The sequence below is a fragment of the Bos indicus genome, chromosome 1, assembly GCF_029378745.1.
Source record: "Bos indicus isolate NIAB-ARS_2022 breed Sahiwal x Tharparkar chromosome 1, NIAB-ARS_B.indTharparkar_mat_pri_1.0, whole genome shotgun sequence".
Classification (NCBI taxonomy): Eukaryota; Metazoa; Chordata; class Mammalia; order Artiodactyla; family Bovidae; genus Bos; species Bos indicus.
The window spans coordinates 137,658,363-137,686,227 of NC_091760.1; the positions used below are offsets into that span (position 1 = coordinate 137,658,363).

At 39.8% G+C, this 27,865-nt stretch overlaps 1 protein-coding gene across 5 annotated transcripts in view; it reads right to left on the bottom strand.

The window, feature by feature from the left end:
* Positions 1 to 24,639, bottom strand: part of ACP3 (acid phosphatase 3) — a 61,354-nt gene extending 36,715 nt beyond the window's left edge. For 4 of the 5 annotated variants that reach the window (XM_070771402.1, XM_070771340.1, XM_019962465.2 and 1 more), the window contains exons 1-7: positions 24,410 to 24,637; positions 15,964 to 16,059; positions 11,855 to 11,941; positions 11,246 to 11,398; positions 6,727 to 6,825; positions 3,727 to 3,819; positions 2,496 to 2,628 (exon numbers count right to left, since the gene is read on the bottom strand). In XM_070771402.1, the coding sequence (XP_070627503.1) occupies positions 2,496 to 2,628; positions 3,727 to 3,819; positions 6,727 to 6,825; positions 11,246 to 11,398; positions 11,855 to 11,941; positions 15,964 to 16,059; positions 24,410 to 24,535 (787 nt within the window). In that variant the 5' untranslated portion in view covers positions 24,536 to 24,637. Of the gene's footprint in view, positions 1 to 2,495; positions 2,629 to 3,726; positions 3,820 to 6,726; positions 6,826 to 11,245; positions 11,399 to 11,854; positions 11,942 to 15,963; positions 16,060 to 24,409 lie in introns of all 5 variants that reach the window. The other variant, XM_019962456.2, reaches the window with a different exon arrangement.
* Between the last annotated feature and the right edge of the window lie 3,226 nt (positions 24,640 to 27,865).

The following is a 27,865-nucleotide window of genomic DNA, read 5'->3' on the forward strand; positions in this document are numbered from 1 at the left end:
CCAGGCATATATTCCTAAATTAGTCTTAGGAATTAGTCTAGAGATTTCTTTGTGTGTGTGTGCTGGGGGTGGGGTGGGGTGTTGTAGTGGTGAAGGCAGTGAGGAGGATATTAATGAACAGTGTCACCCTTGAAACCAACTGATGGAACAGAAGTTCTGGCAAAGGTAAGGTAAGAAGATGCCGGTCAAAGTCCTGATGTTCCCTTGGGACTCTGTCACCAAACTGTTCATGCTTTCTCTGCAGCATTCAGGTGCTTTATAACTCAACAAGTGTATAGTTGACAAATCTCTCTTGCTTTGCCAGATATGAACAATAGGCTGAAATTGTGACTTGGCAGGAATTATGAAGGTAACAACTTCCTGGCTCATTAATAGTACTGAGCTTCCCCTAGAACATAGGACAGGTGTGTGCATATGAGTGCTAGCTTTTGGAGTCTAAGACCCAGAGAATACCTTAGGGAAGGACTCTGATGGAATCTAGTTTAATGCACTCACCAGATGGGGAAACTGAGACCCAGAGAGAGAAGGTGACTTCCCCAAAATGCAATTTCTAGTAGTCAAAGGGAAAAAGTAAAGGAAATATAAGCAAGCTGTTGGGGAAAAAAAAAAATCTCACATCTTATATTCAGATACAGACCCCTGCATCTATTAATAGATTCTTGTAGATTCCTTCCTGGCTTTCCCTGGCCTTTTCTTCACTGTCTCCTACATCTAGAGAAGTGCTTCTGAAACTTTAATGGGATTTCATTAAAATGTCGATTTAGATTCAGCTGCTCTGGGGTGGGAGATGGAATTCTGCATTTCTTGTCAGAGGCTTGGTGATGCTGACTTTGCTGGCCCATGGATTTCATCTTGAGTAGTGAGGGGATGATTGCCTGAGCCCATCATGACTAGGTTGGGGGAAACAGAGTCCTGTCTTCACCATCTGAAGCATTTGGCCACCATACTGTTGGCCCCTGCTGGGTCAGGAATGAGACCTGGTACTTGTGTGGTCAAGGAAGCGCAGCTTCCACCTTCTGTGTCCTTGGTTGTTTGGTATGTAGGACTGAGTTGCATCCTGGGCTCTGTTCCTACACACAGTCCATGTCCTGCCTGCTAATTATTCCTAAGACACCAAGTTCCAACTATGACTCATCTCTGGGTGCTCTCCCAACCCCAAGGAAGGGCTGAGTCCTGCTGTCATGCCCTAAGCTTGGAGTGAGGACTTGTACATTCCATCAAGTCTCCCTCTGTGTCTTGCAACCAGGTCTCTGTAACAGCAGGCCTGCAGACTGACCATTTGTTTATGATGCTCCCCTAAATTCTTGCCCCAAGCACTATGTTCACCTCATATGAAATTACTCCCAACTATCTTGACTTCAGACCTCATTAGCTGTTCTTATTACAGGTTCCTTCACTCTTTATATGAGCTTTTCTAGCTCTTCCCCTGGTTAGTGACTTAAACTCTTTCTCTTGCTCTGCAGCCCTGAGTGAACATCCTTCCAGTCTGGTCCAACCCCTAGGATACTTTGTCTCTGTTTTCTCCTGGAGGTCTGTTGAACTTGTCCAACCTCAAGGTGAATAGGCTCCAACAATGGTGTGGAGTATGTGACTAAGAACATCTCCTGTGGCTTAAAATTTCTTCATTGTTATGACAGCCTGGCACAGTGGACTTCTTCTTGCTCTCCATCTTTAGTTTTAATGTCTATATGAACGACATTTGAACCTGTCATATCCTCTTGGGTCTTGGCCTGCCACTCGGCTGCCCTCAGAGCCTCAGCACCTATCCCTGTCCTGCCTGGTCCTGGCTTCTTTCTTCTACCCACCTGTCCTGATTACAAGGGTTAGGCTATTGTATTAGGATCAGATGTCCTGTTCTACAACAGGTCAAATCCAGCTGAGAAGAGGCATCACTGAAAAGTCAACACCTTTTAACACCAATGAAAAAATTTGAGCAGTGTCATAAACTTGTCAATTGCAATACATATTAATCAACAGGGCATAATCAGCCTGCAAATTACATTGTATTAACTTTAACAGTGGTTACAACCAAGGGTTTCAAGAAAATAGGCCACTTTTGCCTTTCCTCCCACTTGAAAAATTCATCCAGTAAGCCACCAGGTATAATTGACTTTCATGGAACTCAGATACAAAATCCATGATTTTTTGATCTGGAAAGAATGAAAAGTATCATTTAGCATTATCCCAAAGTTTCTGTTTTCCAGCTGGGAAAATTAAGGCCCAGGGTGAATAATTTTGATAATCATATAACACATAATGTTTAACTGTATTAGGTACTATTTGTGCTAAGCCTTTGGAATACATACATTCATTTTCACCCTTAATACTTAAGAAGTGAGTAGTATTATTATCCCCAATTTGCAGAATAGAAGCTGGTGGAATGATTATGTGTCTAATTCAAGGTCACATAGCTGATTAACAGTTGGACCTGTTAATCAGACCAGATCACTCAGCAACAATTCTAATGCACTTCTCTCATTTTTAAAAATACTTACCCCCCTGCAATCTAGATTTTTCTTTCTGCTTATGAATTCCATAGAGGGACAGAAGGGACAATTCTGATATTTCTTTCAACTTAGTCATGGTGTCCTCTGTTGCCCAGGAAGGTAAAGTGAAATTATGAACACCCTGTATCAAAGAAAAAGGAAGAAAATGTGTATTTTATTTCTGACTATCCTCTTTGTTGACTTTTTATCCTCCTTCTCCCATGAGAAGTACTGTGTCCAGCCTTTCTTGGGAGAGAGGGAGAGTTCATGAAAGAGGAAAGTGAAATAGCCTACAGAACAATTAAGTGAGAGAGATGTAAAATACCTTAGCCATATTGCAGAATAGCTCAGACTGAACTGTAGTAAGAAAAAAAAAAAAAAATCCCAAGACTTGAACCAGAAAATGGGCTCTTGTTTTTACTGAAGACTTTTATAAGACTAAAAAGTCTTCCTTGAAACAGATGCTGATGATACACTGAAAATATTGGGAACGTTGAATGTGCTTTTGGGTCAATGACCTCTAACATGGAAGAGGGCAACAGGTACCATTTATTATCGAGTTGGAATTCTGAAAGTAACTTGCTCCTTAGACACTCACAATGCCCTTAAAGTCAGAAGTGGCTAGGAGTCAGGCGGCTGGTCAGAATTTTGCCCCAAGATTCAGTGAACTGGTTGGGAAAACAGAATTATGGTGGAGCATGATGACTGAGAAAAACACCATGAAACCCTGAAAAAAAATAGTAATTTATCTAGCTACAAAGATTATTTCACATGCATTGTACAGCAAGCGAGAGATTCTTTCCTGATAGATCAATTTTAATAGCCTGGTTCAAATTTTGCTTGTTTATTTCTATATCCAGAAATCAGGTAACTTTTTTCTTTTTATAAAACATTATAAAATCTTTATATAAAATATTATAAAATCTTTAAATAAAGTATAACAATTGCTTTTTTCATTAAAGTCCATGACAGGAACCCAGCATTTCTAAGCGACTGAAAAATAACTGGCGTGGCACAGAAAAAGCAATTTTGCTTACAATTTTCTAAAGGGTGAATACGTAACTAACAGAGAGAAGCCAAAATTCTGAAGTTAATATAAATAAGTCTTGACTTATATTTCAATGTCAAACGCTATGTAATATATCTTATACAAGCAAAGGAAAATGTATTCATCTGTTTCAAAATAGGCATTAGTCATCAAATCAGATTTCATGTTAATCTTTGATATTTTTATGTTTACCTCACAAAATAAAGGGTCGTAGACTTTACTCCAAATTCCAAGAAGATCCTGGTCATGGTATCCTGTAAGTTTTGGCAAGACTTCTATAAAATCCTGAGACACACACAGAGGTAAAAAATTTTTATATTAGGGTTTCTCAACTTGAGCATTATTGATATTTGGGCTACACAGTTCTTTTTGTGGGGCTGCCCTGTGCACTGTAGGATGTTCAGCATCCTACCCTCTAGAGGCCATATCACCCCTAGTCTCTCAGTGGTGACAACCCAAAATGTCTCCAGACACTGACAAAGGGTCCCTGTGAGGCAAACTTGCCCTCAGTGGGAGCTACTGTTCTTCACATACAAGTACACCAGTAATACTGGCTATACTAATGCCAACCCAAAGATTTTTACAAACACTAATTATTTCTCATTTTTACATTAAACATTGTGGGTATGTGCTGGCAGTAGCCACATGCTCCTGGTGTGTCCTGGGATCAGACTGAGGTGTACTGCCTCAAATTCATTTTGGAAATAGGTGAAGTATAACTCATATGTAAATGAGTGGAAGGTGAGAAAGGAAACCATGGTCAAAGAACCCCAGGAAAACACAACAGAAACGGGACCTAGTTCTGGCTATAAGTGTGAGATTTGGATGGGATGCAAACATTTCTCCAGGTTCTGTATTGTTCTTAGATTGTCATGGCAATGAGACCCATTGGTCAGCTATCTATTCAATGGATTGACAGAAATTTCTGGGAAGCCTTTGGAAGATACTGTTTGTCTAGTGCATATATTTTCTAGGAAAATAAAATTTGTCAATATTAACCGGAATGAATTTCCATAAAATAAACAGAAATAATTATTAAAGAGCCCCCAACTTCCCCCAACAAAACAAAGTGAAACAAATCTTCAGGGCCAGATTATTTTATGGGGAAATTCTATCAAGCTTTTCAAGCGTAAGTTATTCTAGTCTTATTTTAACTAGTCTGAAGCATATGAAGAAAAAAAACTTCCAAAAAATTTTTGTAAGCATTGATACTGACAAAGCCTGGTTAGAAAAGAAAACTATAGTCTGAAGTTACTTTGAATATCAATGCAAAAGGTCTAAGTAAACTCTTAACAAATAATTCAGTATCATACTAAAAAGAAAGAGTCTTGAATCTAGACATATAAAGATGGTTCAGTAGTAGTAATCTATGAATATAATTAATCTTAGTAATTGACCCGAGAAAAGTAACTTAATTGTACTAAAAATGTTGAAAAAACCTTTCAAAAAATTAAATATCAGTACTGAAAAACACTCAAGAAAATAGGAAAGATAACTAACTCCTTAACTTGATAAAAATATCTCTATCTGGTCAAAAGGCCAATATGTTTAATAGGGAAATACTGCTAAAATCAGGACTAATACAAGAAAGCCCACTACCAATTCTATTATGTAGTACTGGACTGTAAGTACCAGCCAATACAAATAGGCAAAATAAGTCAGAAATACAAATATTGGAAAAGTAGAGGTAAGCCATTATTATTTGTAAATATTATAAACCTGAGACAAACTTAACAGAAAAATCTGTATGAAGAAAACCTTTAAAACGATCTTGAAGATAAGAACAGATAGGAAAATATTCTGTGTTCTTGGAAAGGAAGACTACAAATTTGCAACAAAGTTTCAAATTCTCCCTAATTTATGCATTTAATATGATCTCAATAAAAACTTCCCTGGGCTTTCCTTGGGCTTCCATGGTAGCTCAACTCCTGCAATGCAGGAGACCCGGATTCAATTCCTGGGTTGAGAAGATTCCCATGGTGAAGGGAATTGGCTACCCACTCCAGTATTCTGGCCTGGAAAATTCCATGGACTGTTTAGGCCATGGGGGTCACAAAGAGTTGCACATGACTGAGTGACTTTCACTTTCACTAAAAACACTGAAAAGGTAAGTGAAAACATAGAAATGAAAACTCAGAAAAAATAGAAAATGTGGAATGTCCAGCCCTTTAGATATTAAAGCATATATAACTTTTAATAATTATAACAGTGTGATTTTGGTTAAAAAAAATGAAAGAGTAAGAATAAAAATTCTAGAAATAGACATGTGGGAATTTTAATATAAAATAGTGGGGGAAAAGATGCCCTAGTCAATAAACAGTGACAAAGCCATTAGGTAATCTTCTGGGAAAAAACTTCAGCAGGATAGATACCTCACACCCAATACCAGAACAAACTGTAAATGGATTCAATATGTAAATATAGAAATGAAGCTATAATAGAATTAAAAGCATTGCAGACTTCCTTGCAACCTAGGAGTGGTGAAGGCCTTTCTCAATGTGACTATAAATATACAAATACAGCCGTGTGACAAAACTGTGAACAAGCAGTGTTGTTTTAGTCGCTAGGTCACGTCTGACTCTTTTGTTACCCCATGGTCTGTAGCTCGCCAGGCTCCTCTGTCCTTGGGATTTCCCAGGCAAGAATACTGGAATGGGTTGCTATTTCCTCCTCCAGGGGATCTTCCCAGCCCAGTGACTGAACCTGCTTCTTCTGCATTGGCAAGCGAATTTTTTAACGCTGAACCACGAGGGAAGCCCAAAATGGGCAAACAAAAAGAGGGCCAGAAAAAAATGTTAAAATAGAGAAAGAAAGCTCCTATAACTGTATGAAAAGAAGAAAACCAATACCCAAAATAAAAATGGTCAGCTGATGTGAGCAGAGTAAAAAATACAGAGGGCATTTAACTAGGTGAAGATATCCAAAGCTCACTCATCATAAGAGAAGAATACTGCAGCACAACATTCTATAATAGTGATGATACTGGGCTTTCTTGTCTCAGTCCTGATTTTGGAAGGGATGCTTCTAGTGATATCATCTTTTGTCTATGCACTGTTGGGAATACTGTGGAGAAACAGGTACTATTTTACTTTTCTAAATTGGTAACTTTTGGAAGGATATTTTGATAATATTCAAACTGGCCCAGAATTTCTATTTCTGTATGCCAGTAAATGACACTTTTTTTTTTTTAACCTTATAAGGATGTAGCCTCTTCTGGAATTCTTCTGATATCAAAGTCTCACTCTGAAGTTCTTGAAAACGAGGGCAGTTCCTGAAAGGTAGGTATAGCAACTGAGGAAAAAGAGAAATCATAAGTCTTTTATTAGTTGGAAGAACTAAAGAAGCTGCAGCCATTAGATATTAAGTGACTTGAATAAAATATTCAAATGTGTTTTAAGCTGAATGGAATTCTAAAATTGAGGAAAAAGATAAATGATCTGCAGGTTTTAAATAATAGTTACCCAAAACTCAAAAGCTTTTTTGTCCCTTTCATAAACTTGCCTAAATAAGACTGTGTTATTGCTAAATAGTTTCACTTCTGGTTTCTCTGTGAAATGGTAACTGTTATCTTGCTTCCTTCCAAATCTCTTTCATTTCTAGCACTAGAGACACATCTGTGTCCATGCACTCTCTCTCTCTTTCACACACACACACACACACACACACACGAGTATAGAGAAATGAATTAGAGATGCCAGAAAGAATCTTAAGAGATTGATTAATCATTCACTGAAGTAAGTTCTTGCAAATTTGCAGACTGTTAAAATAAGGGCACATACTAAAAACATAGAAAATATATTTGAAAATCTATTATGAGGACAAAGTGATCATCCCTTTAAAGTGAGTTTAAATCTGACAATCCTTTCTATTTTTAACTATAATCTATAGGCTGGTAACTTCCAAGTTCATTTCATTGCTCTTCACTTTCTATCTGAGCTAGTCCTGTATCAGCCCTTGGTGGATATCATTAGTTGGATGTTTATCTTCATCCTCAAATTTGACATTTACAAACTTGAACTCAACCTCTTCATTTTGTATTCTCTCTTCCTTTGTCAGTAGTAAAATTTATCATCCTCTTCATAGACTGACTAATCACTTTTGCCTGTTTACTCCCAAAACATAGTTATTTCTTGAACAATGCAGAGATTATGGCTGCCAACCCTTACACAGTTGAAAATCCGTGTAGCTTCAGAGTCCGTATCCACTGTTTCGCATCTGAGACAGTCTACCTACTGTGGGTTTTGTAGTGCTGTAGTATACATTTATTGAAAAAAATGTGTATGTAAGTGGACCCGTGTAGTTCAAACCCACATTGTTCAGGAGTCTATCCAAAATAGACCCCTCTTCTTTTATCTTCATTGTCCCCTCCCAGTCCAGACCACCATAATCCGTGTTTCAACTATTGTAAGGGCTTTCTGTGGGATCACTTTGCATCACAATTCATCCTTCATGCAGCAATTACACTAATACTTTTTTTTTTTTTTTTTAAAGGCTAATATGTTGAAGCCATCAATCAAATCATGCCATTCTGTAGCTTATAACTTTCACCGTCTTTGCATTTTACTTGGAATAAAATCCAAACTCAGCCCTTAGTGATCTTTCTGTCCTGCTTTCCTACCGCTGCCCCCTCACTCACGTGTTTCCAGCAACACTGGGAGCCTCCTTGCTGTACCCTGAACACACAGGCTGGCAGTCTCTGCAGACTGTTCCCTGTCTGAGACATTCCCCCTCTACAGCTCTTCTAGACATTTTGCTCGGCCACCATCACATTACCTTATTTTATTTCCTTCAAGGAACTCATTGCCATTTGAAATGACTGTATTTATTTACTTATTTATCATCTATTTCCTATAAAACAGAAACTTGAAGACAGCCAGGGTCTTGTCTATCTTGTTCTTTGCTGTCATTTGTTCACTGTTGTCAAAGCCTAGAACAGGGCCTGACATATTAAATGCTACTCAAAAATCATTTTTTGATAAGTTGCTTCCTGTCTGTCATTTCTGATTCTGTGTCACCTGGTCATACCTTGCTTTCCTTTCTCTAGTGTCCTTACCATCTACTTTCAGGCCTTCATTTCCTCACTCATGCATGGTTTCAAGTTATTTTCAGAGGTCCCAGTATCTTTTTCCTCCAAGTTAATGTCAGACAAGTGCCCCAAAGCACTGCTCATCAGATGTGTACACAGTACTGAGATAAGTACAATAGTTTCTTCTACATCCACTGCTTTACATCTAAATTTCCCTGCCTGCACAGGACTGTTCTTTTAAAGGCCTATGTTTTAATGAATTACTTAACTTTTCTAGACTTTAGTTTTCTCACCCCACATATTCAAAGAGTCTGGATGAAAACAGAAGAATCACCTAAACATCTGTCCAGCATTTTGTAGTTTATAAAGTCATTTCCTTTTCTTAACCAACTTGGTTTTCACAAATCCCTGTGAAGAATTTAGGTGGGTACGAGTATTTCCATTTTATAGAAAAGGAGACTGAAGAACAGGGAAGTAAGCTCAAGTATCTGAAGTGGTGGGTGGCTCTCAGACTCGGGTTTTCCCAACTTTAAATTCAACCCTCCTTCTATATCATGCTGCCTTTATCTCAAGATTCCTTCTGGTTATTAAATTTGGATTCTCTAACATGTGCCCAACACAATTATTCTGTCTTGCTTTCATTCTTTCTAGACAAGAACTCTGGACACAGAAGGGCAAGTACTTTACATTGACTCAAAGCTCAGCTTTGGGGCTGCCTTCTTGTCCTTTCATACCCTCCTCCAAGGTCTGGTTCATGTTCTCACTCTGTCCATGAAGACTTGAATGACTGCCCTTTATAGTTTTAAGAATGACTTGGTCTCTGAATTCCTCCAGCATGTGCAGCTTGTTCTTGAAATCACTGCCCACATTGTATTGTCTTCTACATACTTCATATGTGTGAATCTTTTTTCATCAAATGGACTGTAAATTAAGGAAGAAAACTGGTCTCATATTTCCCTTCTATTTCTGTATAGCACTTAGTAGAGTTCTGGGAATAACTTTAGTTGATTGATTTCGTTAAATTTCTTAGTTCATGTTAGAATTGTTTCATCTTGGTGAGTAGGTTTCAGAGGGCCACAGGTAAGGGGGCCATTTTGCTCATTTCTCTCTCCCTCTCCTCTCTCCTTCACTCTCAGTGCTTTTTCCTTCCTCTTCTAATAGCACCTGCATCCCTTTACTATGTAAGTTAACCATTATCTTTCAGGACTAAGGATTAAATAGCTACCCTGGTTTATACTGGCTAAAGCTGGTGCTTCTGTCCAGTCTTTGTGTAGAAAAGGCTGTGGGAAAAGTGAATATTTTTCTTTTTCAAAGAAAACATTCACAAGCACCACCTTGTGAATTCACAAGCACCACCTTGTGAATTCACAAGCACCCTCAAACACTGATAATCATGATTCACTTCTGATTCTGTGAAGGAAAGGGCATAAATAAATCATCTTGTCTTTTCAGGAGACGCTAGAAAATTTGATTGGAGTAGATTTACCTAGAGAGGTTGACAGGGTTAAGCTATTTCTACAAAGCACTTGGGAAAAATTCTTAAGTCACCAGGCTCAGCAATTAGGTCAAATTTCTTGGAGTACTGACAATGCAAATGGGATAGTAACCTAACCCAGAGATCACCAGGCAACATTCTAGGCCCAGTAGTCATGCTAAGCTTCAGTCATAAAGAGAGGAGATAGCCATGTTATAATGTGACTCCAGGGGAATTAGGAAGGTTTCCTTGTCTCAGACTATTCCTTCATACAGTCTTAAATTCAAGACCTGGAAGATTAGTTAGATTTATTATTACTATTTTAAGAATAGGAATTCCTCTGAAAAGATAAAAGAGTTCTTGGTCAGTCCCAGCAGTGTAAATAAATTTGGGAGTTTCTCTTGAGCAACTTCATTTAGGCAACTTGGTTTATGGTACTGGTTCTCAGCTTGGCTGTCCACTAGAATCATCCAGGGAAATTTTTACAAACATATTGGTGCCTGGGTCCCACCCTCAGAGATGCTGATGTACTAGGGGGTGTGCCCTCTGCGTCAATATTTTTTAAATTTTCCAGGTGATTCTAATATGCAACTAATTTTGAGAATGACTAGTTTGCACAAAAGGAAACTACTCTGGAATGAGATCTGTCTGGTTCTAGTCCCAGTAGTGATGTTTTTCAGCTGTGTGACTTTGGATCTATTTTGTTCATTGGACTTCTCTGAGCACTTTTTTCTCTGGCTATAAAAGGAGCACAATAATATTGTCCATTCATGGCTGTTATGAAAGGTAAATATTATGACACATATAAAGTTTTGGCCACCAATTATGCACCTAAATCTTTCTTTTTTACCTTAGCTAGGAAAGGGGATTTTCATCAGGGGAGGGATATTTTCTAGGTAGAGAGGTCTTAGGATATTTTGGAGGGAGGAGAACTCTTTGTTGGGCACCAACTGTGTGTGTGCATGTAAAGATGAAGAGGGACAAATAGCCAGAAGTTAAAAGAATAGCAAAGCAAATAATAAATCTCTAAAGAGAAATTCTGTTCCTACTCCCTCTTACCAGGGCTTTCTAAGTCCTGTGCACCATTATTTAGGAAAGAATTAAGGCTGCACAGCCCACAAAGTATCCAGACTCCCAAATCTGCAAGTCCTGAGTAGCTTGCCTTCTTTCTTCCAGAACAAATGAAATCTGTGTTTTCCCGGAAAACTGACCTGATCTTCAGAAACAGGGACTGTGTGCACTGGGATGGGCTGCCAGGGTAGGCTGGGATTCCAGATGCTGATACCCTCTGGGGGAAATAGGGCTGCAAGGTTTGTCATAGCACTCATCAAAGTCCGGTCAATATCCGTGCTTCGAACATGAACCTAGGGTAGGAAAATCAAAGCAGATCCAATTGAGAGGAACTGTGGTTTTCCCTCCACTATGGAGCTAATAGTATATTTGAGAAATGGCGGGACACCCACACCAAAATATTAGCAGACATGGTAGCATCATAATCGTAATACCTATTATGGAAAAGACACTATTATGGGCATGCCATGACTTAAAGGAACCCGGTGTGTCAACAGTTGAATTGATGAAAGAGACGAATTAAGTACTGGCTACTTGCCAAGCCAAAATATTTACCATAGGTGTCCATTTTGACCTTATTTATATCCATACTTTTTTTTTAAGAACAAAATATTTATATAAAGAGGAGTACATTTGTAAACAAGATACCTGACTTTTATAAGTTCCTTAAGAAATAGGAAACTTTTACAAATACATTATGTTACATTATTTCAAGGGGGAAGGTTCCCACTATTAGCTTCCCAACTTACCTGTTCACGCTTATAAGATTCATTCAAAAAGTTTTCATAACGTTTCCTTATATATTGTCCAAGTTCATAATGCTGTGCCATGCCCAACTATGGGAACAAATAAAAGAAAAAAAATATGAAAGTAGGTTCTATGAAACTGTGAGTCTTATCACTCTTCATTGAATAAGTAGAGTGAACAGTGGTATATTTTAATAGTTTCATAGTAACAACACATTTTAAAATGCAAACAGGAAAAAAGAACTGTAATCTTTAGTCATGATTAAGTTAGCTCCCTGAGAAAACTCAATTCATTGTCATTAGCACTTAACATAGAATCTTGCACAGTTAATAGCTGGTGGTTGACTGAATTTAAGTAAATGGTTCATCTCTTCTGGCAGAGCATTCTGTGGCTCATCTTTGTTGGTAGAGACTTTCAAGGGCTGGTTAGCTTGTGGAGGAAATTCAATCATCCTGTAAGAGGTTAGACTTGATGAATCTAAAGATCACCTTCAACCTCTGAGTGAAATAATTTATTGTCTATACAGTTCACTTATGTCTGGTTCGTGAAAAGTTAAAGCCTGTTATTCGAAGTGTGGACTCTGGATCAGCAGTATTGGCATCACTTGGGAGTATGTTAGAAACCAAATTCTTGGGCCCCACCCTTGACCTATTGAACCAGAATCATTGTGGGGAGAGCTCTGAAATCTGTTTTTTAACAAACTCATTAAGATTCCAATGGCAGTTAGTCATCAAGAAGTGTTGCCTTAGCTTGATGATCCTCAAGCATTACTGTGCATCAGAAGCAAAATTATCTAGGGTGCTTCTTGAAACGCAGATTCCTCAGTGTTTCTGCCAGGGATTCTAGCTCATTGGATCCTGAGGGTAGCCCTGGAATCTGTATTATGACAAGTTCCCTAAGTGACTCAGATCTGTGTAGTAGAACACTATGCTTTGGGCAATATTGCATTCAAGTCTGTCTTTAATTCAGAGCCTCATCAGAAGAGGAGTCAGAAAAGATGTGGTCACTGTGGCTTTGGATTGGTTCCACTCACTCATTTACTTGCCACTCCTGGCTACCTTTCTAGATGGGAAAAGAAGTAGGAAAAGAATAATGTGTACTTTGAGGTTTGTGAGTTTCCTGAATGATCCGGATAGCTGAAGAAGCAAGTACTTTTGGTATAATTGTTGTTCTAACCTAAAGCTAACTTCTAAGGAAATAGTCATCTTCTATAGAACAGTAAATCACCTGGGGAACTCAGTAAGAACAAAGATTCCCAGGCTTCAACCCTAGAGTTTCTAGTTCAGTCAGGGTGTCAGAGAATTTACATTTCTGACAAATTTCCAGGTAATGGTGATGTTGCTCATCCAGGGACCATACTTTGAAAACCATTGAACTCAAAAAGAACCATTGCTTTGTCACTACGCAGATTGGAAGTACCTAGTCAAGGGCAATGGCAAACCTAGACAGCATATTAAAAAGCAAAGACACTACTTTGCCTACAAAGGTTTGTCTAGTCAAAGCTATGGTTTTTCCAGTAATCATGTATGGATGTGAGAGTTGGACTATAAAGAAAGGCTAAGTGCTAAAGAATTGATACTTTTGAACTGTGGTGTTGGAGAAGACTCTCGAGAATCCCTTGGATTGCAAGGAGATCAAACCAGTCAATCCTAAAGGAAGTCAACCCTGAATATTCACTTGAAGGGCTGATGCTGAAGTTCCAACACTTTGGCCACCTGATGAAAAGAGCTGACTCATTGGAAAAGACCCTCATGCTGGGAAAGATTGCAGGCAGGAGGAGAAGGGGACAAGAGAGGACAAGATGGTTGGATGGCATCACTGAATCAATGGACATGAGTTGGAACAAACTCCAAGAGACAGTGAAGGACAAGGAAGCCTGGTATGCTGCAGTTCATGGGTTTGTGAAGAGTTGGCCATGGCAGAGTGACTGAACAACAAGCCAAGGGCAGGAATTTGAGCTCCAGAACCTTGTTACTTCAAGAGTGGCCATGTACCAGCACGATGAGCATCACTTAGGAGTTTGTTAGAAATGGAGAATCTCAGGCCATGTCAGGCCCAATTAATTAGAATCTGCATTTTAACAAGATCCTCCAATAATTCACTTGCACTGGAAAGGTTGAGAACACCAGGAGAAACTGGTGGCTAGTCAAGAGAATGCCAGAATAAGCCAGACAGATCCCACAGTCTGGAAGAATCTTTTGATTTTAGTGGAACATTACAGCAAGGGAACCAGAGTCTTGACAGAACCATAGATACCATGAAGCAGCCCTGTAGTTTTATAACCCTTCTCTTTTTCAGGAAGCCAAAAGTTATGTAGGCTATGGTGAGAAGAGCTCTGATGGGAGCCAGAAGATGCTGGCCTCAAATAGCCTCTTTGCATTTTCTCCTCATTGAGATGCAGCTACGACAGTAATTCTCAGCCTTTGCTACATGCTAGATCAAGGAGTTTCTAAAAATCCCACTGTTCAGGCTGCACCCTAGATGGATTAAATAAGAAACTTCCAGGCAGACAATAGTATTTTGTAAAGCTCTCCAAGTAGTTCCAATATTTAGCCAAGATCAAGACCCATTAATTTAGGGTAGATATTCAACTCTAAACATTCTATGATATTTTCTTAATATATTTAAACAATATTTTGGTCAGGACAGAAGCAATACACGTGGCCTTGTGTCTCCAAACAGAAGGTTAATTCACTTACACAGGTGAAGTGTGCAGGGCACTGGAGCATTACCACAGATCTCTTTGTTTCCCAGTTCACCTTCTTGGGTGCTCTTTAGGAAGTAGGGCTCCCTGTGTTTAACTGACTACTTTTAACGAAGGTTCAATCCCAATACATCCATCTAATAAAAATCAATTTTAGCAATGCTAGTACCAAAGGAATCGAGTTTTCCTAACTCTGCTGATTCAGGATTATTTTCTACTTTCTCAGGTAGAGCCTGAGAAACTCACGGGCTGGCTTGTAAGCAATTCTTGGCTCTCTTCAACATCTTTTAAGTTCATGTATTCTTCTGTTATACACAGAGTACATCATGCAAAATGCCGGGCTGGATGAAGCACAAGCTGGAACCAAGATTGCCAGGAGAAATATCAATAACCTCAGATATGCAGATGACACCACCCTTATGGCAGAAAGTAAAGAGGAACTAAAGAGCCTCTTGATGAAACTGAAAGAGAAGAGTGAAAAAGCTGCCTTAAAACTCAACATTAAAAAAACAAAGATCGTGGCATCCAGTCCTATCACTTCATGGCAAATAGTTGGGGGAACAATGGAAACAGTGACAGACTTTATTTTATTGGGCTCCAAAATCACTGCAAATGGTGACTGTAGCCATGAAATTAAAAGACGCTTTCTCCTTGGAAGAAAAGTTATGATCAACGTAGACAGAATATTAGAAAACAGAGACATTACTTTGCCAACAAAGGTCTGTCTAGTCAAGGCTATGGTTTTTCCAATGGTCATGTATGGATGTGAGAGTTGGACTATAAAGAAAGCTGAGCACTGAAGAATATTCATTGGAAGGACTGATGCTGAAGCTGAAACTCCAATACCTGTCACCTGATGCGAAGACCTGACTCATTGGAAAAGACCCTGATGCAGGGAAAGATTGAAGTCAGGAGGAGAAGGGGATGACAGAGAATGAAATGGTTGTATGGCATCACCAATTTGATGGACATGAATTTGAGAAAACTCTGGGAGTTGGTGAGGGACAGGAAGCCTGATGTGCTACAGTCCATGGGGTTGCAAAGAGTTGTACACAACTGAGTGATTGAACTGAACTGATTCTTCTGTTGCCCATTTACAACTCATGATTTAATAAACCCAACAGGAAATCCTATATATATCAAAATTCTATATATGTCTATAATTCTATATAAAATTCTATAGAATTTTCCTACAGTTACTAGTCACCAGGGGTGACTTGATCATGATCAGAGATTGTTGAGCACAAACAAAACACATTTTACACTTTTTAGATTCCAGGTACCTGTGCAAAAACACTTCCCCATATTTGAGTAACTAAAATAGTTATACAGTTTCAATATATTGTTAACAATTCCACAGTTTCCCTTAAGACTCATAAGAAACCCTTAGATGAAAATTCAACCAACCTGAGTGAGTTGGCCAAATCCCTGTGGCCATGAGGATTCCTTAATGGGATCATTAGGAAAGGTTTCAATAGGACTTCGGTCTCCATGCCTAAAAACCTGAAAATAGATTGAGATAGTAATGTTACCAGCTTAGGTGTTTTACCTCTGTTCATCGTGATAGAGGGCTTCCCTTGCAGCTCAGCTGGTAAAGAATCCGCCTGCATTGTGGGAGACCTGGATTTGATCCCTGGTTTGGGAAGATCCCCTGGAGAAGGGAAAGGTTACCCACTCCAGTATTCTGGCCTAGAGAATTCCATGGACCATATAATCCATGGGGTTGCAAGGAGTTGGACACAACTGAGCGACTTTCTTTTACTTTTTTTTTTTTTTTTTATTGTGATGGAGGTTTCTTTTAAACCTCTGGTTCTCAACACTGGATGCTTGCTGAAATCAACTGGGAAGTTAAAAGTTTTCTAAGGACTGGATTCCTCCCTTGTGATTTTGGTTTAATTAGTTTCAGATGCAGCCAGGGCATTAGGATTTTAAAAACCTCCTCAAGTAAATTTTAGCCTAAGAACTGCTATTCTAAGTTTACTAACACTGTCCTAATAGCTCATCATCTTGTTATTCACATTACCAGAAACACAGGAAAACTGTTAGTGAACTGTTATTGTTTCAAGTAATGTGAATGAGAATGATAAGCCATTAGAAGTCAGGTGACCCACAGGTCTCCACAGGTGGAGAATGATTTGTACATCAGATAGGGCAAGAGGGAAAACAAAGCTTAGCAAGATCACTTTATTACAGACAAGCTCTGATGAGAAATGCTGCTGCTGCTGCTGCTAAGTCGCTTCAGTCGTGTCCGGCTCTGTGTGACCCCATAGATGGCAGCCCACCAGGCTCCTCCATCCCTGGGATTCTCCAAGCAAGAACACTGGGGTGGGTTGCCATTTCCTTCTCCAATGCATGAAAGTAAAAAGTGAAAGTGAAGTCATTCAGTCGTGTCTGACTCTTAGCGACCCCATGGACTGCAGCCTACCAGGCTCCTCTGTCCATGGGATTCTCCAGGCAAGAGTACTGGAGTGGGGTGCCATTGCCTTCTCCACTAATGAGAAATATCCCCTCTCTAATTATGATTATAGTAGTAATAGTGTTAACATTTTGACATATAATAATAGTCGCTTTTAAATGCTACATACAGTTTGTGACCATCTTTGGCCAATGATTTATTAGTTTTTAGGAAGTTAAGGATAAAGAACTTGCCAGTGAGATTAGAAAAGCTAATTATCAACACTTTAAGAACATACTTCTGGATTTGTGTGCATGTCATCATGCTTCTTTGCACATTTTACTCTTTGGGGAGGGTAGTCTGGACTTTTGAAACCTTGGTGAGTGAAAGTTGCTCAGTCATGTCTGACTCTTTGTGACCACGTGGACTATATAGTCCATGGAATTTTCCAGGCCATAATGTTGGAGTGGGTAGCCTTTCCCTTCTCCATAGGATCTTCCCAACCCAGGGATTGAACCCAGGTCTCCCACATTGCAGGCAGATTCTTTACCAGCTGAGCCACAGGGAAGCCCAAAAATACAGGAGTGAGTAACCTATCCCTTCTCTAGCAGATCTTCCTGTCCCAGGAAACGAACCAGGGTTGAAACCTTGGTACTTTGATTTTAATATGCTTTCTGAATAGCATATCAAACCAAACACAAAGATATTTTATAAGCCAAAGATAAGAAAAGAAAAACTCAAGAAATACAAGATGAAGTCTGCACTGGTGTCAGCAAACATTTTTAATACAGAGGAGGGCTTGCCTAACACCTTGCATTCTCTGAGACTTCCTGCACTGGTCACGCATACTTCCTGGCTAACGTGCTCCACTGAAAAGAAAGCCAAGAGGCTGTTCTTTTGAAATCTTGTAAAACAGTTCAGCAGACACAGAGTAAGAAACAGTCTCAGACTTAAGTCATCTTTGAGATGGGATTCCAGGAAAAGGAAAAGGAGGGAGGCTTCTAAGACCTGGGTTGTGTCTCTGGTGTTTGAAGAAAACTTATCTTTTGGCCATCTGAACTGGTAAGAAATTGAAATCTCGGTAGAACAGGCTATGGCAAACAGAGGGACAATGGTGTGGTGGATCTTAAGAAACTATTTTGGTCAGGTAAGGAATTATTGTCATGAATGGTCACTTAGCTGTGTACTCTCTGGTGGGCACATACAGATACTAGTCACTAGGGGTGACTTGATCGTGATCAGAAATTGTTGAGGCTAATCATTAGTGCTTCTCTTTCCACAATCAAAACACATTTTACACTTTTTAGATCCCAGGTAATTGTGCAAAGTACTTGAGAGCTTCCTTGGTGGTTCAGACTGTAAAGAATCTGCAATGCAGGAGACCTGGGAAGGAAGACCTCCAGGAAGATCCCCTGGAGAAGGAAAAGGCATGCCACTCAAGTAGGTATGGAGAAGTCTATGGACAGAGGATCCTGGCAGGCTATAGTCCATGGGGTTGCAAAGAGTAGGACATGACTAAGCGACTAAAACTTTCCCAGATCTGAATAACAAAATTACTATATGGTTTAAGTGGATTATAAACTCCACATTGTTTAGTTTCTAGAGTTTCTCATCCTTAGCACAGTTGGCATTTTGGCTGTGGAGGACTGTCCTGTGCATAGTAGGGATGTTTAGCAATGTCCCTGGCCTTCGCCCACTAGACGCCAATGGCATTCCCCAGTTGTGACATTTCCAAATGTCCCCCAGGAGCCAAAACTACCCCTAGCTGAGAGCCATTGAACCAAAGAGAAGTTGGATGAGAGACACTATAGCAAAATAACTTACACTTCCTACCAGCCTGTAATCACAATAACTCAACATTTTTAGAATGCTTGCTTTGTCCTAGAAGCTGTGCTTCTCATATATCTAATCCTTTCATCAATTCTACAGAGCAATTACTATCATTATCCTCATTTCACGCACCAGAAAACTGACCTTAGTTAAATGACCTGCCCAAGGTCACACGGTGCATAAGTGGTTGAGCAGAAATACAAACAGGTTTTGTGAGTCCAACACCAGTTTCTGAACCCACGTAAGAGGCTCATTTCTCTCTGCTCTAACATGCCTCTTAGCCTTCCACCAGTGGAAAATCTTGGACCTGCTGCTTTTTTATGAACTAAAATTGGAAATTATGTGTGTGTGTGGGGGGGGGGGGGGAGTTGTGTTGCATCAGAGGAAACCAAAACCTTGATATAAGAAACATCCTCAAATATTATTTAACAGATAAATCTGAGGATATGCAACTAAATGACAGAATGGCCTGGGGAGAAAAACAAGTGTGGTATCCTTAGATGAGTATCTTAAAGAGCAAAGCTGAAACAAGACCATAAGATGTGGGCAAGCTTTCCTGCTCTGTTTTACAGGTCAGTAATAATTGTACTCCCCTGCATTTCAGTGGCTTTCCAGGTGGTCTGGTGGTAAAGAATATGCCAGCTAATGCAAGAGAAGTGAGAGACGTGGGTTCAGTCCTTGGATGGGGAAGATCTCCTGAAATGGCAACCCATTTCAGTATTCTTGCCTGGGAAATTTCATGGACAGAGGAGCCTGGCAGGCTCCACGCATTTGCAAAGAGTCGGACATGACTGAGCACACATGGACATTTCAGTAGGTTTTCAGGGCTTCTGAAGTAGTGGCTCACACATGCTATGAACTCTTTGGAAGGGGTGTTCCACAGAAACACTTAATGAACCATCTCCCACCTCCAGTGCTAGAAATCAAAATGTATATGTGTGTGTGTGTGTGTGTGTGTGTGCACACATGCACACCTGTCCCTCAAGCACATGAAGGTGGCATTCTCAAGCTTCTGGAGTTTCTTCACTTTACCTGGAGGCTTTGGACTATGCTCAGGCATTTTTTTAAAAGTCTGTGGCAGGGCAATCTTCTTAGCTGCTGCCCTGCCAAAATTTATATCTTCTGTTCTCAGTCCAGCAATCACAGTCTATCAAATCCTTTAGAAGCCTAAGACTAGTGGTACTACTCTACTACTGGTACTGAACCTACTGGTTCTGCACTAGGACTATTTGCAAATTACAAATTTGCAATACAAAAGGACAAATTACAATAGGAAGACATCCAGGATAATAACAACCCCTTAGGTTTGTGTTTTGGTAGTTTTGTACAACTCTTTCCCCTGCCATCTCTTTTAATTCTTACAACTCTGTAAGGACAGATTGGCAGTATTGCTGCACTGAAAAAATAAGAAAAGCAAGGCTTAAAGAGATGAAATAAGCCATCCAGATCTCTTGCCTCCCTCCCATGATTGCTAGCCCATTGTTTTCTCTGCCATATCACATTTACCTTACCCTTTTAAATCAAAGGGGGATTCCCTAGTAGCTCAAATGGTGCAGAATCTGCCTGCATTGCAGGAGACTTTGATCCCTGGAGAAGGAAGATCCCTGGAGAAGGGCATGGCATCCCATTCCAGTATTCTTGCCTGGAGAATTCCATGGACAGAGGAGCCTGGTGGTCTGTAGTCCATGGGTCACAAAAAGCTGTACGCAACCGAGCAACTTTCACTATTACTACTAAATCAAAGGTAACTTTTTAAAAAGAATGAAGATTTGGTACCCATGTGACTGATCCTGCTCCACTAAGTCTGTTGACCAGATTTGGTGCGCTGTGTATGATGAGGAGACCCTGATGACTGGAGGACATCTTGTCTAGTCCCCCTTCCCTGACATCAGTCAGGAGCTCCAAAGTGTAAGTCAGAATAGTGTCTTGATTGCTTTAGAACCCTTGAATGTCCTCTCATTCTATCACACTTTTTTTTTTTTTTCAGAAAATTAGAAAAATATACAAAAATAGAGATTTTTATAATGAGCCACTGTGAATCCATCACTTGCTCCAACAATGATCAGCTCATGTGTGGCCAGTCTTGTTTCATGTACTCCCACTGACTCTCAGACATTATATCATTTCCCACTGTTCTTTGCATAAAAGTCAAAGTCCTTACAATAGCTCACTAGACACTACCTGATGTGGTCCTGCCCACGGCCATGTTCTTCCCTTACATTTTTGCTAAGCATGCTTAGCCAGAGGAGACTCTGCTGTTCTATCCAGTACATTAAATGTGTTCCAGCTTCAGGGCCTTCATGTTCTGTCTTCCTGGAATGTCCAGCTTCTGCATCTCCTGGCACATTCACTTGGTTGCTAAGAGAACTTGGCTTGTGGAATTAAACTCCACTTCCTATTTTGTTAGGTATGTTCCAAGTCATGAACATTTCTTGATGCACAAACCTTGCCATGAAGAATAAGTTTATTTAATTTTCTTCCTTTTAGGAAATGAGAAACAACTCCTTTGGTAAAGAGAATTAAAAAGTGAAAGACTTTGGGTAGAAAGGAATGAGTTGAGTAAATAAATGACACTTCAGAGGTTAGAAGGGAAGCCAACTGCTTCTTAAGGGACTCAGTGTGGGAACGCACCCTGTACTCCCCATGAGGAAGGCTGAAAGGCCTGGCATACTAATGGGATGTATTTACGGCCCAGGAGGATACTGAGTCTACAGTAGAGAGGAGAGAAGCCCTCCTCAAGTGTACTTACACACAGATGTGTGTCTCCCACAAGACAAAATACATTAGAATTCACAGGCGGTAGAAATTGAGTGCAAACCTGTTAGCCTAACGTTCCAGCGGACATGGTAATTATCTAATATCTTCAATTCTCCTTGCTGAAAAATGATGAAAGGTCAAGTAGAAACTTTAAGTACATTATATTAGAATATTCAAAACTCTGCAAAGTCCCACATTTAAGAGACTTTTAAACACAGTTTAATTCACATTTTTTTCCCAAAACTGATTTGACTATAGAAACCTATTTTTTAAAATCAAGCAAAACCTGTTAACAACTTGTCAAACTAGCATTCCACTAGATATGCACTGGTGAACCTGTTTCAAAAGGCACATGGTGACTCTGTTCATGAGAGAACAAGAAATGGACAGATTCCTGCTATTTCTGCCAAGAACAGTTTTTCAGAATTGAGGAAGATTTATTTTTCTTGGATTGCAGTGGAAAACCACTGCTGAATATGTGTGAAGCCAACACACAGACCTTGCTGGGGAGGCCTCAGCTCCATGTTCTGGGTTGGACACACATGGCAGGAACAGAATATGTCTAGTGATTAAGGGCAGTTTTCTGAAATCATACAGCCTGGGTTCAACTCTTACCTGTGTGATCATGAGCAATTTGCTTAGTCTCTTTGTGCCTCAATTCCTTCAACTATAAAACAGGGTTAATAAGGTTTTTACAAAAACCTCATAGAACAGTTCCCAGATTTAGCAAACAAAAATGTAAGATGCCCCAATATTGCATGTAAACATATGTATATTAACAAACTATTTGATGTTCATCTGAAATGCAAATTTAACTGGGCATCCTGTGTTTTCTGGTAACCCTATTTTGTAGGGTTGTTGGGAGGACAATGTAACATAATTCATATTGAAAATCTCATTGAGATTTTTGTTTGCTAAATCTGAGAACTGTTGCCCAGTGGCTCAGTGGTAAAGAATCTGCCTGCAATGCAGGAGATGTGGGTTTGATCCCTGGGTCAGGATGATCCCCTGGGGAGAGAAATGGCAACCCACTCCAGTATTCCTGCCGTGGACAGAGGAGCCTGGTGGGCTACATGGGGTCACAAAAGAGTTGGACTTAGTGACTACACAGCGACAACAATCTTTCTTTCACTCTGGTTCTCCTAATCATTTTTAGGGAATTCCCTGGGTATATAATCAAACCATTTATAGTCAGATATTTTCTATAATCAATAAGAAGAATATAGTGATATCTTCTGGCTTAAGTCCTTAGATATAGTTTTATGGTAAAGAGACATGTATTGTTGCCTCAATCTACCATTAATGGAAGAAAGCTGTGGTAGGAAAAATTGTTAACATTAGTCTTGTATAGTAACTGTTAAATCTTTTAATTCCAAGAGAGCTAACTTTGTAAGCTTTTTCTTAGGGAAGAATTAACTTGTAGTTCCTGAACACATGTTAACCAAGAATGGAGAGAGAGAAGGGAAACCTATAACAGTTTGGTAGCCAGGGAAGCAAGCCTGGGCTGTTGTAAAACAGGGAGGAGAGAATGGACCAGATGCAGTTAGGTGCGAGTTCACTGTAATATCTAGAAGAGGATTACCCCTCCGCCAGCTTGTTGACAGTGCAATTTCTGCAGATATAAGTAAAAGTCCAACTCAAATGGATTTCCCTATATAAAGTACACAACGTTATAAAGACTTTCTTTTTCAACACAGAAGCCTGAATTCTGTGAACACTGGTGAATCGTTCGTAAATAAATTGACGATACGTTCCTCTGGTTCTCTCTCTCTCATTGTTGACTCATGACCTAGTAAAGATTTATTGGATGAAGAATCATGATTTGCAAAAACATATGGTTATGAAATTTTTCTATAGAAGGGAAAGAAAGAAGTTCTGAGTATAGCAAGCTGAGAAAAATGAGAATTTCATGTTTAATTTTTAAGTAAAAGGTGACCTCCCTGGAAAGTATAAAAATAAATTTTGGATATCCTTTCAGGAAGAAAATGTACTTAACAGCATACTTCTACTCTATCAAATGAAAAGATGTGATAAAGAAAAAAAGATGGAGAGAACCTATAAAATACGTGGAGAGGGTCAGAGGCAGAGAGACAGTGAGTGAAACAGGAAAAAGAGAAATAAAAAAACAGAGACAATCAAAGATCAAGACAGAAACCAAGAGCTATAAAAGAATCAATTTCAGGACGGTTAGTAAAGTGGTTAATCCCCTTAATCCCCTTTACTTCACAAACTGTCTCCCTATCTATTTTTTAAAACAATGCCAACAGTATATCTTCTTTCCTTGACAACATCCATTAGTCTCCCATCCCCCTTTCCTAATTTGTCACGCTTCCTAGCATGTCACATGGGTGGGGAAAAACATGATTTTAATGATCAACCATATCTGTTTCAGGAAGTCATCCTAGAATTCTTGGGTTTTAGTTTTATGCTTCAAAGTCTGCTTATAAATGTGTTTTCTAGTTTCCTGATAAACAAAAAGGGAAGGGGTTATTAAATTGAGAAAATGACAGTTTTTTGGCTTGCCAACAAATAATCATTAAATGAAACCAGTCTATCTACTGGTGCTAAACAGACCTAAAGGAGGCGCCTCCTGGTCTCGTGTGGCTATCAAGAGGAAAACATTTAAGGCAGTTGCACAGTAAGTGACTAGGTAAATAACATTGGCAAAGTAAAAAATTATCCAAACCAAACAGGATTTTGTTAGGACATGTTTGTTCTTTTTTACAAGGAACTTGCAAAACTTGCTTATTCACTTTCTGATTTGGGTCTCTGGGAGACTATACTAGGGTAAAATGAAACGGACACTTGGTTTTCAGACCCTGTTGGTAGCAAACGGATTTAAAGGAAAAGCAATGAGAGAAGTCTACTCACCAATGTCACAAACCTCAGTTCCTTGGCTGTCACACCTCCGTCCAGGTCCGGCAGGAAGGAAAGCAGAAGCAACAGGCTGAGGCGAAGGCTTGTTGCCCTGGTCATGAGGAGGGCAGCATTTCTCATCCTGGGGAGAGCTGCTTCAGGCTAGAGTTGGGATGTGCTGCTTTCAGGGCAAAGCCATTAGAGGGGAAGCTATTTAACCAAGAGTTTGAAAGGGAAGGAGGAACTGGGAGGAGCCAGTCTCCAGGTAGCTTGGGGAGGGATTTAGCCTGTGTCTGGTCAGATCATTTTTGGCTGAGTGTCAGAGTTCATGGTCTTCTGGATTTAAGTTACAATACTGAGGCCCAGACGAGGGAGAGCTGTTGCTCAGGGTCATAGAGCACATGGCTAGATATTTCTTTTCTGCCTTATCTTTATCCTTTCTTTAGGTGGGGTGTGATACAACATTTGCTTTGTGGCTGTCACTTGGGAAAGGATTAGACCTCAACTTTGGAAACCTTAAGTTAGTGACTTCTAATCTTTTTGGTAATGTAGAATTATAGGGAGAGAAATATGGAAGGAACTGCATATACCAGCATATTTTGGGTATATTCCCCAGGCCAAATATGGCTTTTTCCCTAAAACTCTCATGTAGCCTATTTTTAAGTTGAAGAAAAGTAAGAACAACTTTGTTTTGAGAATTTTTAGTCACACTTTAAGATATTTGGGGCTTATTTGGGGCTCATCTGAGGTATCCCCAAGTTAGGATTAGAAGTACCTTTTCTAACCTGACAGTTTAAAAACACAACAAACTGACCTAGAGTTCTGTTATTAGTCACCGACTCTGACTGGGAGTCATATAGTCTGGGTGAGTCACAGCCTTGCTTCTACAGCAGTGATCTAATCAGGGATGCTATGAAAGAGGATAATCCAGACTGAGAGAATTTAGATTTCCTTTTTTCCCAACCTGTCAGCCCCATACAGGCTAAAATAGGATATTGGTGCAGAGCTGCCTGTCAGGATGCTCCCACCCCATCAATGGAGAGAACCCCTCATTCTCTGGTACATTGCACTGGGGAGACCTCTGTTGTTATATGATCATAGGCTGCTGTAGAAAATAGCGGGTGGGAGAGCTGTTGCCTCTTCTGGTGTGGGAGAATATGTGTGGAGAATGAATGCATGTATGGTTAGGGTTTGGCATTTAAGAGAACTTGTGACCCTCTCTTTACCATTGAATTCTCCACCTGCCAGTCCCCACTGTCATTTTTAATGCATGAGATATTGAGGAGATACATCAGAGAAAAGGAGATGAAAATTGAAAGGTTGCCCAGGTGGGCAGAGACAAAGTTGCCACATGGATTCCTGCTGTATGTTCTGGGCAATCTGAGAAAGAAAGTTCCAGCAGCTGCTGACCACCTGCTTAGTTCTGAACAATGTGCCTTCAATTGTGCCAGATACTTGATTCTTCACAGTGCCTTATTTTCTCAAGAATCAGCCAGTTCTTTGTTCTCCTATCTTATTCCTTGTCTCACCCTTTGACTGTTACCTGGCACTATTCTGACTACAGCCTTCATGCTTTCTGATAATGGCTCTGGTTCTTTAACCTACCTGTGCCGTCTTGTGCTAGGTTGGATAAACTACCTCTCATCCAGACCCTACTTTCACTGTGTCACCTCCTCTGGGCTCCTTTTAGCCTTCCAAGTAAGAATGAGAACAATAGCTTTTTATTAAAAGAGCCAGAAAAAGGCTGCTTGAATTGAATACATCTCAACTCAAACTTAAGTCAGGTTGGAATAAGTGAATGGCTTTTATTTCTACTCTATTTCAGTCATCATCCTAACTTCTAGTTTGTTCATCAAATTATAAATGGAGGAGAAGATCAAAAATGTAATTCTGAACACCATGCAGTTGAGTCTGAACGATACTCTAAATTCAAATGGATCCCATTTTAGAATTTTCTTTGATCTCCTGAACCTTAAATTAATATGGCCTTATAAAGACCTAAAAATTCATTTGGAATAAACATATGGATATGGTATTATTGAAAGTGAGACTTGAAAAAATACTGGGGTGTCTTGGACACCCCAATGACATGTCAATCATGTTAGTGCAAATGATTAGCAGAACTTACTGGCTAAATCACATTTTTCCCCTTGTGGTACTTCCTTTATCACATGTAAAGTGTTCAAGCTCTAATTGATTCAATGTGAGGAAGTTCCAGGTTGGGCTCATTGGAAAGTAAACTTCCTGGTAGAGATTTGCATATAGGAAATTTATTAGGGAGTGCTCTCAGGATCAAAACAGGAAGGGGAGGAGAAATAAACAGACTTGGGGAGAGAGAGAAGGCCTCAGCTGACCATGCTATGAATTCTGAAATTGAATGGCCTTTTGGAGTTGTCCTGAATTGGTGTGAGGAAGCCAGGCTTTTTTTAGCCAGTTGTTGGAGGCAGGGGTTCCCAGCAGGGAGAATGATTGTGGGTTGAAATGACTCTTTTCTATAATGGCAGTTCTCAAAGCAATTGACAGCTGAGTGATGTCAGACAACAAATTCCCAAGAGCTTGGGGAAATTAACTCTTCAGCTCATGAAAGGAGCTCTGGGTGGTGTAACATAGAATCCATGACAATGAACAAGTTCTTATAGGAAAAAAAATTAATGATCCTTTGTAGATAAAAGGCTATAAAAGCACTAAGTTGACCTTGATAGTAAGAGTCTAGTTGGAGTTGAGATCCATCAATAGGTGTATTGGTTGGTCCCAGGTAGGACTGCTGTGTTTGAACTCTCTGACATTGTTGTTTAGTCACTCAGTTGTGTCTGACTCTTTGTGACCCCATGGACTGCAGCATGCCAGGCTTTCCTGTGCTTCACTGTCTCCCGGTGAAAAGATGTTATGTTCATTGAGTCGGTGATGCCATCCAATCATCTCATCCTCTGTCATCCCCTTTTCCTCCTGCCTTCAACTTTCCCAGCATCAGGGTCTTCTAATGAGTTGGCTCTTCACATCAGGTGGCCAAATAATTGGAGCTTCAGCATCAGTCCTTCCAATGAATATTCAGGATTGATTTCCTTTAGGACTGACTGGTTTGATCTCCTTGCAGTCCAAGGGACTCTTGAGAGTCTTGCCTAGTATCACAGTTCAAAAGCATCAATTCTTCAGCACTCAGCCTTCTTTATGGTCCAACTCTCACATCCACGCATGACTACTGGAAAAAACCATAACTTTGACTGTATGGACTTTTGCTGACAAAGTAATGTCTCTGCTTTTTAATATGCTGTCTAAGTTTGTCATAGCTTTTCTTCCAAGGAGTAAGTGCCTTTTAATTTCATGGCTGCAGTCACCATCTGCAGTGATTTTGGATTCCTGGAAAATGGCTTGCTACATCTTCACAATTCTATTATTTGGCCCTCAGTGCCTTATGGACTGTTGGTCATACATACTGATGAATAGTCAATATAAAGGCAATTTTTTTTTTTT